Raw genomic sequence first — 16847 nt, 5'->3', positions numbered from 1 at the left:
TTACTTGAAGTCGACTTGGGAGATAACAAAGTGGAGCCATGCAAGATGATCCTTTGTACCCTCTTCATTTGGTAGAGAATTAGTTCTGCATTTGAGTAACTACATAGAGGACAGAAAATCAGGGTTCTGGGTGTTGAGGAGTTTTTGGGCTTAAATGTTGGAAGCTTGCGGTCCTGAGTTATTTCGAAGTCCTTTGCAAAGCTCAAGCCCAGAGTATGTGGTATATTTATTTTTCAATGAAAGTGACACAAGATGAGGCCAGATTCTCCGCGATCTCTGTAAGTCAAAAAATGTTGAGAATGGCCTATGTCTTTCTCCAAGTTCATAAGATTTCTCTCCCAATCAGGTCAGTCTTGAAATGGTGACTGATAAAGTTTTTGTTTATCTCTGTTTGTGGTCCTCTAAGTGGTTTATGCCAGACTCTGCTTCTGTCACTCTCCTCACAAAAGATGCATGTCCTGTTTAATGCTTGTGGATTGAGCAAGGATATGTAGGGCGATGAGTTTTTCCATAATGAGTTCCAGAGTATGGCTAGCATTTAGTATAGATTTAATCGCTGAGTCTTGAGCGGTGGGATCTTGTTTGGATCTTTTTTGTGCAGGTTTAGCATCTTTCAAGCCACCCCTTGTGTCCCTGGAGTCATGGCTCTCTGGCCATGCGTGAAAGTGGTGGGGGATGGTCAAAGCTGGTAGTTACAAGTAGATCGTGGATCGTAATTGGGAGTGAGCTGGATCCCAGGTGTATTTAGTGTGTGGAATGTGGTTGAGTTAATGCATGGTAGAGCCTTTCCTGTATAAAGGAGTTGACTGTGCTCACCAATATCATGGACGTTCGCGAGGAGGTGAGCGTACCTCTCAATGTAGGGTCACCTGGGGTCTTCACAAAATAATTGATGCGGGTAGCAATGTTTAGGATTTTAATTTTTGAGTGGGGAATTGAAAAGTCACAAACAGTGCTTGGCCGCCATCTTGAAATCAGGCAGGTGACAGTAAAAGGAGAATGCTGGTGGAGGTATTGTTGCCTTGGGATCAAGTAACTTGTGCAGGAGAAAGATCACTACCCCTTGATGGCTATTGATTTGAGTTGAGGCTGTCAGGATACTAAGACTGTTCTAGGCTAACTCAGTTGAACTCACTTGCATTGAGATGTCATGATCGCAGCCTTTTTAGGTACAGGAGGTGCCTCCATAGTCCATCAGGGTACCATGCGGTCCGGGAGGAGCTTCAAGTATACCCCTCAGTGAGGCTGGATAGAAGCGCCAAGTTGTATAATATGTGGGACTCCACTTTCAGCGGTTGTATCAATTATTTCCCAAAGGAAATTAAATTGGGGCTATTTTTTCAATTTAAAGGTAGCATGAGACACTGAGACAAATATAACTGTGTGTCGTCAGCATATGAGACAAAAGAAAAACTGAAGAACCTAATAAGCTTGGCCAGCGGTGTCACATATAAGTTAAACAAAGTAGGGCTTAGTGATGAGCCCAGTGGTACACCGCATGGCAAGCCTAAACTGTTCAGAGGAGAAGACTCCCATCTGAACAAATGGAACCCTTTTCATTTGATTCATTCTGGACATGGTGCATTTTCAAGCCTTTTCTCCTCCTCAAAGCACCCAGGGTATTTGGGCTATGATCCAAATATTTTAAAACTTGACCTGGGTCACAGTGAGAATGGCTCTGAGGCTTATTGGCTTTTTGTCCTCCGGCATACTGGTAGTGGATAGGGCCACATGGCAAATGCACTCTCTGGAGTGGGATCAGTGGGCTCAGCACAAAAGGAACCACTCAGATTCCATCCAGGTATTGGAGAACACAACAAACAATCTGCAGTGATGGTTACTGGACCACAGTTGGACTGGGAACAGACCTCTCTCCCTACCCCGTGAAGCCACCCAACCCACCCCTATTGTTTCTGGAGTCATGGCTCTCTGGCCAGATGTGAAAGTGGTGGGGGATGGTCAAAGCTGGTAGTTACAAGTAGATCATGTATCGTAGTTGGGAGTGAGCTGGATCCCAGGTGTATTTAGTGTGTCGGATGTGGTTGAGTTAATGCATGGTAGAGCCTTTACTGTATAAAGTGGTTGACTGTGCTCACCAATATCATGGACGTTCGCGAAGAGGTGAGCATACCTCTCAATGTAGGGTCACCTTAGGTCTTCACAAACTAATTGATGCAGGTAGCACTGTTTAGGATTTGAATTTTTGGGTGGGAAATTGAAAAGTCACAAACTGTGTCTGGCCGCCATTTTGAAATCAGGCAGGTGACAGTAAAAGGAGAATGCTGGTGGAGGTATTGTTGCCTTGGGATCAAGTAACTGATGCAGGAGAAAGATCACTACCCCTTGATGGATATTGATTTGAGTTGAGGCCGTCAAGATACTAAGACTGTTCTGGGCTAACTGAATTGAAGTCACTTGCATGGAGACGTCAAGATGGCAGCCTTTTTAGGTACAGGAGGCGCCTCCATTGTCCATCAGGGTACCATGCGGTCCCGGAGGGGCTTCAAGTATACCCCTCAGTGATGCTGGATAGAAGTGGCAAGTTGTATAATTTGTGGCTCTCCACCTTTAGCGGTTGTATGGGTGCGGGTCGGCAGCCCCTTTATGCAAAGCAAAAGCCATGATGAGTATCGGGGCACAGTAGACCTCCAAATCTAGGCGCCTATCTTCTAGGTGTTTTATAAAGAACAATGCATTCTTGTGTGAAGAGTCGTACCAGAGGTTGAAATAAGGGAGGACAATATTAAGGTTGTACTTTTGATGGATACTTCTAATTGCATATTCTTTGCCATTTGAATACCCTTAGGGGCCAGACTGAAGCTGGCTTCATCCCACCCCGGAAGTGACATTAGGCCGCAGTATAACAGCCCCCTCCGCTCTTCGGCATCAGCTTCCCTAAGAGGAGGTTGAAAGGAATGTGCTTACAAAGGCCCTGCAACTAGGGAACACCTTGGGAGAGCCACTCCTCCCATCCAGTGAAGCCCTCAAAGACACCCTCTTTGAATCTGGGTGAAGCCAGGATCTTGCCTGTCAACAGGAAAATGGCCCAACAACACTGACCAGTTCCATGGGACCCATCTTTCCTCTTGCAGCACTGAACACTACAGAGCCTTATGGTTGAGACTTTCACTAACTAACTCAACCCGAAAGCACTACCGAACACTCCACCAGACAGAGTTAAAACGTATGACTGCATTGGGGAAAATAATGTTCTCCTCTGCCACCCTTGCCCTTCAGTCTGTCAATTCCAGTTACCTCCTGGGTCATGACTCGCAAGCATTGTGGAACATGGTAAGCAAGACCTTGCCTGCAGCCCCAGATGGCCTCTGCGTATAACTCTAGCAATTAATTCAGGATGGTCAAGATGCGGTGAAGTATGTCATTAGATTGTGCCTGGACACTACTGACTGGGTAGGGCAGTTGGTACCAGTGTGGTGCTTCAACTTCATGCATGCCAACAATCAATAGGTGTCGCCAACGATGTGCAACAGTCCCTCATAGAAATACCATTTGATAGCACATGTCTCTTTTGAGACAATGATTTTGATTTTGGTTTGATTTGAGTTTTTATTTTCTATAGGGCTCGAATGCCCTGTGGAGTCCTGGCGCTGCTTAAATGACAAAATATTGCTAGATAGTGGTGTCCTACAGCTAATTTTTAAAGACCCACGTTTTCAATTATTTCCCTAAGGAAATTCAATTGGGGCTATTTTTTTTTATTTAAACGTAGCATGAGACACTTATAACAGTGTGTCGTCAGCATATGAGACACAAGAAAAACCGAAGGACGTGATAAGCTTGGCCAGCGAGCCCATGGTATTTGGGTTAGGATCCCAATATTTCAAACCTTGACCTGGGTCTCAGAAGAATGGCTCTGAGGCTTGTAGCTTTTTGTCCTCCGGCATTCTGGTAGTGGATAGGGCCAGATGGCACATACACGCTCTAGAGTGGGATCAGTGGGCTCAGCACAAAGGGAACCACTCAGATTCCATCCAAGTATTGGAGAACACAACACACAATCTGCAGTGATGGTTACTGGACCACAATTGGACTGGCAACAGACCTCTCTCCCTACACCACCAAGCACTAATGATTGTGTGAGGTGCATCGTTGCTAGGCTGGGGAAGCCAGCTGGGAGAGGTGGAGTTCATAGGACGATTTATATGGCTGAAACCAACCTCCACATCAACCTGTTGGAGTTTCAAGCAATGTGGTGGGCAGTAAAGGGTTACCTCCCTCCCATTAAGGGAGAGCGGTTGCAGGTTCTTACAAATACCAACAACGCCAAGTTGTACGGCAGCAAGCAGGTTAGGGTGGAGTCGTAGGTCATACAAAACCAGGCATGATCATTAAATGCCAGGGTTGATGATCTCAGCTGGCGTTGCCTAGCAGATCACGAATGGCAGGTGCAGTGCCTAAGCTTTCGCTTGTTGGAGTTCTCAAGGCAATCTCCTCGCAGATGCCTTTTGGTTGGACTGAAACTTGGGCTCCTGTGCGCCTTCCCGCCTTTAACTCTGATGCTCAAATTTTTGAAGTAGATCAGGAACGCCTAGCCCCATGTCATCTTAGTGGGCCGAATCGGACCAGGGAGTGTGTGGTACCTAGAACTTCTGGCCATGAGCATCTGCCCTCCAATCTAGCTGCTTCTGCGGGAGAATCTTCTATTCCAGCAGCGGGGCAGAGTGCTGCACCCGCACCTGAACAACTTACAGCTACATACCTAGTGAATGAGCAGTGACAGTTGACTGCTTTAGAATGTCCTCGCCAAAAAGTATGATTCATTCTGGCAGCCAAGCATTCCACCACCAAAACAATCTATGAAGGACTCTAGGAGAAGTTTATTGACTGGTGATTCTCAAGGCATATCCAACACGTACAAGCCCAGTAGTTCTTCTTTTTTCCACGTTTTAATCCAGCAAGGTCTTGCTGTAGCAACAGGTAAAGGTTATTTGTTGGCCTTATCAGCTTTTCTATGTTTGCCTAATCAGCCATCTTTGTTTAATTCACCTGTTGTGATTAACTTTTTGAAAGGGCTGGTCCATATATATGGTCCCTTTGAGATGCCCCAGTGGGGCCTCGGTCTGGTTCTTACATTCCTAATGTGCACTCCATTCTGGCCTATACACAGCTGACACCTGAGATTGCTCAAATAAAAGGTAATGTTCCTCATTGCGATCCTGTCAGCTCTTCGAATGAGTGAGGTGAAAGTGTTTTCTGTCCACCACACCACCTTCTTGCTGGGCTAATTGGTGCAGGCAGAGTACATCCCAAAGGTTGGAACTCCTTTCCACATTGGGCATTTTATTATCCTGTAGAGATTTTTCATTGCTCCTCATCCATCCAAGAAGAAGCGAGACTCCACCACCTAGATTCTAAGAGAGCTCTGAGTTTCTATATCGATTAGACCAAAAATCACATCTTGACGATCAGCTCTTTTTGGGTTTCCGTGGAGGGAAGAAATAAAGAGAAGTACAGAAACAGACCATCTCCAAATACGTTGCTCTTTGAATAAAGATCTGCTATTGCCTGGCTTAGAAACAGCCTCCAGAAGGTTTGAAGGCTCATTCCACCAGACTGGTAACTTTGCTCTGGTATGCGCAGTGCAGGCTGTGACATAGGCATAGGTCTATATGTTCATGAAACGCTACTGCCTGGATAGAAAGTTATCTGATTTCTAAGAACTTCGTGTCTGACTGCATTTACAAATATCAGAAATAATTTTAAGGGGTGCTTGGAGGTGGTGATTATATTGTGGCTTTGATGCCACATCTGGGGTGAGGTGGAGCCGCATGATGCAATCTACCGGCACATAAAAGAATTTCTGAAAAAAAACTGCAGATCCAGTGTACTGCATGGGGGTATTCAAAAGGTGAGGAATCGGTGGTGAGGAATCTGTGGTTATATAAGCGTATGCATCAGAATGACCTTTACCGAAGGTTACAGAAGGGAAATAACTTGTTCTGCAGTACAAAATGTCCAATATTTTATATTGGTAAAGATGGTGACTCTGCCCATATGGCCCTATGTAGGTACCAGAACTTAGTTTCGATTACAGTTTATAAAAATGTAAGTTGCCAGTCAACCCAGTGTTAACTGATCTGTTGCTTCATTCATTTTTCTGGCCTTTGCCCACTGTGTATAAATCACCTATTAATATATTGTAACATGATTCGACAGGAATATGTTGGGCCCTAATGGTAGATTCTGTTGTACACAAATTGTTAATCATGTTGCTAACAGACTTTCTTAACTATTTTTATTATTATTTGTGAATCTCCCAAACATGTGTAGAACTTTCAGAAAAGCAGAACTAATCTTATAGGAGCAGAGTTCCATTTTTCTCACCTTGAGATTTGCAGTTACCAGATACACTAAAGACTAGTTCATCTAATTCACATTCATTTCTGTGCTAAAGTTGAACTTACTCCTGCAAGTTATTTATTAAGTGTAAGTGAAATGTTTGGTATTGACAAAGTGTGAATTTATGCTAGGAAATAATTTACTCACAAGTAAATTTCACAAGTGTGGTGTAATGTGTGTGTTATGTAATGTGTGTGTTATATCACTCAGATGGTGTGTGAATTTCAGGGTGGGGACACCAGTATACTATGTGAATTCCTATATAACTTGCATGTCTGTAGCTATTCAAAAACATTTGCAGGCACCCTCAATATGCTGCTAAATTTTCTTTTGTCAAGGGTATGAATTCAATGTGTGCCAGATTGAAAGGAACACTCCTGACATAGGTCGAGGTAAAGTGGTAGTGGTTTATTTGCAGTTAGAAATATTGCTTCAGGAAAATCATAAAAATATTTATAGTGCTGATACCCTTTTGCATTGCATGTATGCATGTGTAAATGTACACTGTGGATTTTTGCTAATGTGTATATAGTAATGCGTATATGTGAGTTGAGGAATCCTTTGTGAATTCCTTCACAGGAGTTTACTTCCATTGGAGAATACCTACCTATGGGAGTACATTTCTAACTAGTGTTTGTGAATGAGGTCCATTGCCATCAAATATCAACAGTATTTGTCTAGTGATTCACATTACCTATTGTTACATATTTTCAAGGTCTGAGCAAAGCTGAAAGTATATGCTCAGAGAATCAATCTTTTTGATAGCACAACAGTTTTATAGAATAAATTAATGGTGATTTTTATGATTAAAAAGTTTCTAGGTTTATAAATTATTTTTTAATAATTGTTAACTGTCATATGAACTATGCATTTGTATTGTCAAAATAAAAGTCTTGAAAAAGCAAGATTTTTTATGTTATTATTTTCTGAATAATTCTTCCTGCCTTTTCTTTCAGGACCACATTCTGTGCAATCATTTCACAACTCACTGAGGAAACTCAACCATGCTTTGAGGCCACTCTGAAATCTCGTGCTGTATCCGAGGACGGTGATGCCAAATTTACATGTATAGTCACAGGTAATTTTCAGATTGAGCTTGTTAAGATACATTTCATACTTGAGTGGAAATGTTTGTAGCAATATGCATAGTGTAGAAGTACTGCCTACTGCATTTTCAGAAAGTGTCTAGAGGCAGTAAAAGTTCAATAAAAATGGACAGAAGCTTATTTCATAGTAAGCAATGATAGAATTATTACAATGATAATTTATCATCTTTGAAATATGTGAGAGTGTGTGAATTTGCATGCACACGTGTTGGCAACGGCAGCCATTTTGAAGTAACTTTTATTTAATACTTTGCCAGAAAGCCATTCCAAGCTGATTGTCCACTCATACACATTAATGTGGACACCCAGGCAACCTTTTTGAAATGGAGTTTGTCACAGTATAACAAATATCATTCCAAGATGTCTGCCAGTTTATGAGACTGCATGGCCATAAACGTATATGCACGGTCAGCCATTTTGGAATGGTTTGTTAAACCTCATGACAAAAAACATCTTAAGATGGTTCATGTTTCATACTCAGCTATCTTTAAATGGTTTTAGCAATCAAACAAGCATTGTAAAATGAGGGTCGCTCCACTGCTGCTTACTAAAGGAAAGGCCTAGTAGATTAGTCAATGCTTGTATTTAACTTTGTCGTGACTATCCCAGAGTAAAATATTGTGCATAAAACATATGCAGTGTGACTCAAAAAAAACATGTATATGGATAGACACTAAGTAATCAACTTTGTTCTATGCATAGCGTAACGTTTAAAAAGTCTTCAGTTTAAGATTGATTCTGAGTACCAGGTTGGGGTGTTGTGGGCCCTAGGCCACATGCTGCATGAATGACCACGCAGACACATTGTGTGTGGTACTAGAACTGGCCCCAGGCCCGTGCACCCAGTCCCTTTTATTGGCAGGGTGTAAGATCCTTGACAGCAGTAAAGGATCACGCACATCAGGTTATCAGTAAAACTTCAAGTTTAATCTGATGTAGGAAAAACCCATCCAGGTCCCAGCCAGTGCATCAAACAGACCTTTTAATCATTTGAATTACAACATTCTATGTTCAAAGGATACCATCAATAAAGGATGCATAGCTAGGTTACCATGGCACCAGAAGCACAACAAGCTCTAGGTGCCACACACCTTCCCCCTTAAAAAAAAAACAATGGAAAAAACACAAAGATAACTGAGAAACTTATATATAAAAAAAACTATACTGAGCAAATCAGAGACAAAAAAAATAAATGCATAAAGAAACTTACTGTAAATAATCCTTCAAGTAGAATGGACTTTTGATGAGCCTAAAGGACACACGTGGAGATCACACAGCAGATAAATCAGCATTCTTTCCTACATAAGAATCGGTGAGGCACACCGGACCTTTATATAATGCAACCCTACCCAAATTCCACATTCTATGATCTTGTGTCTTTATAGCATTCTTAAAAACCTTTGATCCCAAAATCCCCAAAGTAATTGTCCATAAATATGTTGAGCGTGATGACATTACAAAATGGTTTACATCCTTTAAGAGGGCTTATTAAATGATGAAAGTTAAACCAAAGACACTGGGACTCTCTACTGTAGGGGTAATCCCAAATTCCACATTCTATGATCTTGTGTCTTTATAGCATTCTTAAACACCTTAATCCCACAAATAGGCTTGAAAAACATGGTACTAAACTATATAGCTTAATAACCACCATATCACCAACCGCAACTACAGTATAATTGGTGGCTTTTTTAGAGTCAAAATGAGCTTTCCTTGCCAGGCTTTTTCCTAGTTCTCTTTTGCGCCACTCGCAACCGTCATTCTCAGACGTTGACACAGAAGTAGACTCCTCGAAATTTCTCACCCATGACGGTTCTACAATGGTACTAGGAGATCTGCCTCTAAAGAGAACAAAAGGAGACTTCCATGTAGTACTATGAGGAGTTGAGACCACAACTTTTGGCTAAGGAGATGGTTTCTTTCAACACTCTATTAAACCTTTCAACCATGTCATTGGTTTCAGGATGATAAAGAGAGCATATTTTATGCTTGACACGATTTTTAAGGAAAGACTCCATTTCCTGTGAAAGCAGTAAGACTCCATTATCCGTAGTAATAGTTTTGGGGAAACCCTCTCTAGGAGGAAGGAGGAAACCTTTGATCCCAAAATCCCCAAAGTAATTGTCCATAAATATGTTGAGCGTGATGACATTGCAAAATGGTTTACATCCTTTAAGAGGGCTTATTAAATGATGAAAGTTAAACCAAAGACTCTGGGACTCTCTACTGTAGGGGTAATCCCAAATTCCACATTCTATGATCTTATGTCTTTATAGCATTCTTAAACCCCTTAATCCCACAAATAGGCTTGAAAAACTTGGTACTAAACCTGATAGCTTAATAACCACCATGTCACCAACCGCAAGTACAGTATAATTGGTGGCTTTTTTAGAGTCAAAATGAGCTTTCCTTGCCAGGCTTTTTCCTAGTTCTCTTTTGCGCCACTCGCAACCGCCATTCTCAGACGTTGACACAGAAGTAGACTCCTCGAAATTTTTCACCCATGACGGTTCTACAATGGTACTAGGAGATCTGCCTCTAAAGAGAAAAAAAGGAGACTTCTATGTAGTACTATGAGGAGTTGAGACCACAACCTTTGGCTAAGGAGATGGTTTCTTTCAACACTCTATTAAACCTTTCAACCATGTCATTGGTTTCAGGATGATAAAGAGAGCATCTTTTATGCTTGACACGATTTTTAAGGAAAGACTCCATTTCCTGTGAAAGCAGTAAGACTCCATTATCCGTAAGAATAGTGTCGGGGAAACCCTCTCTAGGAGGAAGGAGGAAACTTTTGATCCAAAAATCCCCAAAGTAATTGTCCATAAATATGTTGAGCATAATGACATTGCAAAATGGTTTACATCCTTTAAGAGGGCTTATTAAATGATGAAAGTTAAACCAAAGACACTGGGACTCTCTACTGTGGGGGAAATCCCAGGAAAGTGCAGGGATAGACTCCTGACACTTGATGAGGAAGAAGCTGAGTTCTATGACCTCATTTAGGGGTTTTCTGATTGAGGGCTTTGGTCCGACAACTGAAGAGTACAAGGTTAAGTTCAGGGAGACTCACAAAACCTTGAGTCAATCCTGGGTAGACTTTGTTGACTTCTTACTCAAAACACTAGGTGGCTGGTTGAAGGACAGTAATGTGAAAAATTATGATGGGCTCTATAGTTTGCTGATGAAGGGACATCTGTTGGGTAATTGTACATCTGAGAAATTGCATCAGTACTTAGTGGATTTAGGGATAGTCTCTCCTTAGGAGTTGGGAAAGAAGGCTGACTATTGGGTTAAAGCAAGTGTGTTCAGAAAGACACAGGGGCAAGGGAAAGGGTTACTACTCCATTCCAGGGGGAATAGGTGGGACCCCAAAACGCAAAAGAGTCTTCTGAAGGTCCCCAAAAACCTGTTCAGGAGGGTGGGCCCGAGGCTCTTCCCAGTCCAAAGGTTGACACCAGGGTAAAAACTGGGATCACAAAAAAGGCTTGGTACCATCTATGTAAGCAAAATGGACACCGGACTGGGGACTCTATTTGTCCCAAAAGGGTTTTCCACTGTATTGTATCTTCATGGGTTGCTAGTCTCCAGATGGGATCCCTAGTCTGCCCTGACTAAGTCAGAAAGAATTCTGAAGCTATTTTAGTCTGAGAGGGTGGGGTGGATATGGCTACCATAGCTGTCTGGCCCAGTAATCTGGAGACCTACTTTCAGAAGCCACTTATTAAAAGGGTTGAGGTAGACGTGTAGAAAATAGAAACCTCAGGGGTCCCACTGATACTTGGTCCTTTTAAACCAACAAAGAAGAAATTGGCACAGAAGCTGAAATATAAAAGTAACATCTTTAATATCCTCAAATGAGGGAGACTACGTCACACAGAAGCCTTAGCAACTGAATGAGGCAGTCTAAAAAGTACAGAAAACAGGAGCCTTATATATGCTTAGGGTTACATAGTCAGAATAAGACCAAGGGGCAGTCCTGGCTCTAGTAAGCATGCAAAATGACAAAGATGGGCATGCAAGATCTGCTTGCTCAGCAAAGTGGGAGGATAGTTACTTCTCCATACAGCAGCAAAAATATCCTGACAGTTCTACAAGATGAGCAGGTGCATTCAACTAGCTAGGCCCTTCTGAGCATGTGCGAAGGTGGAAGATGCTAAATATAGTTTGTTTCTAGGCAGATTACAAGAGCAGTCAACACTGAGGGAGGACAGAGCACATGTCGAGCATGTGGCAGCACATGGCAAACAAGATGGCTGCCAGAAATACAAAATGGCTTCCAGCTTATGCTAACAAATCCGTCCAATCTTTAACAGACGTACTGAGAGATACAGGTGCAAGTGTCACTATGATAATTGAAAAATTGTTATCCTCAGACCGGTACTTAACTTGATAGACATATCCAGCTATCAATACTGACAATATCACTAAGGTTCATCCCCTGGCTTTGGTAACCTTGCAATGGGGAGGGGCTATTGTCCAAAAGAAGGCTGTTGTGTCCTGTGCCATACCAGTTGAATATCTGCTAGGGAATGATCTGGAGACCTCAGCATAGGCTAAGGTAGAGATGAGAACCCATGCAGCCATAAGTGGGGTTATGTATAAATAAGAGCACAAAGCAAAGGTCTTGGATCCTAGAATAATTGCCCAAGAAACCTCCAAGAGAAAAGGCAGGAATACTGGAAACCAACTTCCATACAGACACAAGCTCAGGTCCCCTCTCCCCAGGGAGAGACCTGTCAGCCCTTAAGGAAATTGAACCTTAGGAACTTGGGTCTTACACTGCAGAGCTCCTAGGTTCAGGGGGACCCTCTAAGGAGAATCTATGCCAAGGACAAAAAACCAAGGACAAAAAAACCTGTCCCTGTCTTGAAAGTCCAAGTCAGCAAGCTACTGCAAAGGAAGATGATGGTGTCCGTGTTCCCACAGGACTTATTGGAAGGAAGGAATCCTATATTCTGTGTCCGGAGATCCCAAACCTGGTGCCACTAGGAGAATGGTAGAGCCTTGGATGTACAGAGAGTTTCTACTCACTTTGTCCCATGATACCCCCTTAGCTGGGCATCTTTGCCAGACCAAAACTTGATGTAGTTGGTTAGCCACTTCTACTGGCCATACACATCTCAGAAAGTAAAGGAGGTATGTAATTCCTGTGTTAACTGTCAAGCAAGTGAAAGGACAAGTAGCAAACCAAAGGCCCCCCTGGTTGGGGGTTCCCTTTGAAAGGGTAGTGGTTGACATTGTTGGCACCCAGGATCCTCCAACAGCTAGAGGGTCTAAATTTGTACTATTGATAGTGGATCATGCTACCAGGTATCCTGAAGCTATTCCACTTAGGGCTGTCACTGTTCCTGCAGCTGCCAGGTCTTTTTTTCTTTTTATATAAATCTTTTTTATTATTTTAAAACAAGAAAAAAGGAATAGACATATCCGGTGCCATACATACATATGTTGATAACAGGTTGGACAGGGACGATAGCAGGATAGATATGGAGCAACAGAAGAATCCCTGAGAGTGTAGCGTAGTTCCTATTTTCCCAATAGGCCCTGCGCATTGGAATAACATAAACAGTACTATCGACGTAGAAGTGCGGATCTTCCAGGCCTCTACTGACTATGCTAAACTTAATTGGGTTTGTTACCAACTAGCTCAGAGGTCACTGGAAACTTTCTTGACTGAAATAGGAAGTGATCAGCTTCCCTGGCACAGACAAGAAGGGATTCAGTTTTCCAACAACCGTGCAACATGACAACTTTGCTCCTCAGATCAAGAGTCAATCTCTAGGGTGGTGTGAAACAATAGACAGGTTTTTTACTCAGTCAGGTTGGTGCAGTTTACTTTCACAATATGTAGAGAATAGAGAGACGGGCGTTTGTCAATAAAGGGTTAACATTTATTGAACAGTCTTTCTTCTCGTACAAGAGAAATGTATTGCCACAATTGCAAGACTTGTTATGATAAAAAGTACGTACAGTAAGATAAGTATTGCGAAATAATACTGTAAAAGCATTGATATGGTTTCTTAGCCATACAATGGTTTAAAAGTAATAAAACATATATACATTCATATATACATTAGGCTAAAATACTCAACTGGTGCTTCTAACTACGCCTACCCCAGTGTACCTGACCTAAGCCTAATACTTGGGAGGGGAGTAAGTAAGTAGCTTTAAGTTAAGTTGGTTTTGCCAAGGTTTGCTTCAAGAATTCTCTCTCAAGGGTTTAGTCAACACCATACCTCTGGAATAGAATGATGGAGGTCTGGTATCTCCCTCAGGGCTCGATATCCCAGTCCCCCGCAAGGGTAGACCAGAAACGCTGGAGCTGGATTTCTCGGCAGGAGAAAGACAGCGTCTCTTCTTCAGCGCGTCGAGGAGGAGAAGGAGGGGGGACAGCGTCCGCGGGCAGCTTGCATCTGCTGGGCTCTTGCAGGGGACGGCTGTTCAGCTCCTAGGTTCACCACACCATCGTTCGCTAGTTAGCAGCGATAGCAGTAGCAATAGCGGCTATGGTATCATCAGCATGACAGCTTCTTCAGCGGCAGCGAGATAGCTGGCAGCATCAGCTTCACCAACAGCAACGAGACAGCGTTTGCTTAAGGCAACGTTGTTAATATTTATACCTGAAAGGTGCCTTGTTTGACGTAAGTTTGCTGGACATAAGACGTCAATAAAAGATGTCACTAGGAAGTGATCGTCTATCAGTGCTCATTAGAGTTCTATTACTAATCAAAACACAGCAAGCAGGGATTTCCAGGTTGCTGAGTTTTTATCTTGTTGAAGAACTCAGAGTGTTAATCTAGGAATCTCAGAAAGAGACTTCTGCTCTGTCTTTGCACTAATTGGTTGCAAAGGAAGTGGCAGAGAAAGCTATTCTGGAATGTGGCTCTGTTCGTGTGAGGCCAGAGAAGAGTTTCTGAATATCGCACTTGAACGGTTATGCCAATATAGGGAATAAATGGATTTATAGCCGAATAGGGGCACAAGGTCACAGTATCGATCAGGATCCTAGATAAGCACGCAACACCCACTCCACGAATTCATGTCCATCAAATTACTAAAACTAGAGCAATATGATGCATGTGTAACATTGCCCACCCCAAAATACATAAATGCATTCGAAATAGGCGTATATTGTTATACGTGAAATTTAGGTACTGTACGTTTTTGAAGCATAGAAATCATTCAAAAATTATAGCATATGAAATCAATGAACGATTATGCAAAAAGAATTACACATGAAATATCTCTGAAACAGAAGAAGGGCTAGATAAATCATCACATATAAATGCATTGCAATAAATGTGCTAGAGGCTGGTGTAAGGTTGTTATGTCTCTAGATGTGTTTAGAAATAGAAGTTGAAGCTTCTGTTCTCTAAGAATAGTTTTTACTCTAAGCAAAGAATTTTGCGTGCCAAAAAGGGTGAATATTAAAAAGTGTTCAATTCAAAAGAATTAATGCTTGAACAGGGAACTTAGAGTTCCAACGCTTTTAGCAGTTTTTGTTGTTCAAAACTGAAGGCTGAATTCAGAGTTCATGGGAACGCTGTGTGTCGGAAAGCTTCTCAAAAGTTATTATTTCTGTTCGGGTGAGAACATCATATCAGACAGGCTCTCAAAGAATTGGTCTACAAAATCAGGTGACAGTTCGACCAAATTCGATAGTGCTGTAACTTGGCAGGTGTGAGAATGATTGCTGTCATCATAGTCGGGATCAGCAATGCTCACAGAAGGTCGTACCTGGGTGATGCTGCTTTTGTCACTTGCTCCACTGTTACCACCTAGTCGTAGCACAGGAGTCTCAACGAATGGCGTCATCAGGATTGGTAGCCGCTGGGGACAACACAATGCGTGAGCCGTTATCGGACTGAGCAAAGTATCGACGTCCATTGGTACTGCTGATGGAAGTGAAAGACAGATGTCCAACACGCACTCATCTCCGCATAGCATACATCGAAGTACCGGTAAGATACAGTTCTGCCATATAGGTCTGAATGAAAGGAACCAGGTCATGTTTAGATCTCTCAGCCTGGCCAATCCAAGGACTCTAGTTATTCTGTCCCGGTAGCGAATTGCTAGGATTGTCTCTTCCATTCCCATAGGAGTCATGTCTGAGCTTTGGCTTGCCATAACGAAGCAGGAGGGTCAAAAATAAAATCCCTGCTACAAGTCCCAAAAATAGGGGTATGCCGCCAAAAACAGAGTGGACAAAATTTGGAACGATTCCCAGAATTGCTTGAAATGGTGTTAGCAGTCCCGTAAAAATCGTCTTAAATATGCCTGGGATGCCTGTGGCACTAGACATGTTAAGGAGTTGGCTAAGCATTTCTACGAAATGCACGGGGCAATTTGTTGATAAAAGGTCATGAACCTCCGTAGCTGTCCTTGCAACTAGAAGATCATACGTCTCTTTTGATGACGTTATGGGCACTGTTGTCTGCAAAAGCACAGACTTCATTTTGCTTAAAGTATCAATTCGTATAGAATAGAGATTCAGACGAGGCCAGATGGGAGTCTCTGTGTCTACAAGCCCGCTCGGGAACAATGCTTGCATACAGCATTTGACCATGGATGTTACACTTACTAGATAACTTTTCCCTGGCACAAGGCCACAACATCTGTGATCCGTTCTAAGAATGTAACTCCCGTTAGCAAGTTGCATAAAGAAGGGCCCTATCTGAGTTGCAGGTGTGACTAGCTGGTGGCATGAAAGGTTGTTAGAATTACCTTCACAGGCTCCGTGTAAATTAATACCCTGGCACAAAAGTATACCGCTTAGTGACTGTATACAATTTTCACCACTAAGAAATACATTTTTGTCGCTGTCACTATAGCAAGAATATGTGTGTATGGTAATTTCCATTCTGATTTTACATATCCTTTACCCAATCCTTCATACTGGCCAGTAGGTATGTATTCAAGGCACTTTTTAAATCGGAAAGTTGTTATCGGAATAGTGATAATTCCGTGTATTATCCATTCAATGACAGGACTCTCTGACATTGTCAATGGTAATCTCTCAAGTTTTTCGATGCTCAGGATTGTATAGTCTGCTCCTTTCTGTGCCAAACTGATTTGTTTATCAGTAAGGTTAAAAATGGAAAATAATGACGTTGTGTTGATTAAACGCCAAGGCACATAGCCTGAACGAAGATTTTGCAGCGTCCAGCCTAATTGTACAATAGAACGTAATTGAGATTGGCCATGCTGTAACATTAGCAAGTCTCTGTCTATTATGTCAAAGGCAGAAGATACAATATTGTCCAACGAATATATTCTGGAGGACAGACTCATTAACCCATTGTCCACTACAGAAAGTGATTATTCCAAATTAATACGATCAATTTCTCGTATTTTTTCTGCTGTTTCAATTTGTGTGAC

The 16847-nt window shown here is 42.2% G+C and overlaps 1 protein-coding gene across 2 annotated transcripts in view; it reads left to right on the top strand.

Moving 5' to 3' along the window:
- Positions 1-16847, top strand: part of ALPK3 (alpha kinase 3) — a 1258466-nt gene that overhangs the window by 275623 nt on the left and 965996 nt on the right. For both annotated transcript variants that reach the window (XM_086959428.1, XM_086959429.1), the window contains one exon: positions 7317-7438. In XM_086959428.1, coding sequence (XP_086815554.1) covers positions 7317-7438 — 122 coding nt within the window. The remainder of the gene's footprint in view (positions 1-7316; positions 7439-16847) is intronic.

Source organism: Lissotriton vulgaris, chromosome 2_2 (genome assembly GCF_964263255.1).
Source record: "Lissotriton vulgaris chromosome 2_2, aLisVul1.2, whole genome shotgun sequence".
In the NCBI taxonomy this organism is placed as follows: domain Eukaryota; kingdom Metazoa; phylum Chordata; class Amphibia; order Caudata; family Salamandridae; genus Lissotriton; species Lissotriton vulgaris.
Note: the sequence above shows the minus strand (reverse complement) of the source record. Positions and strands in the feature narration are given on the sequence as shown.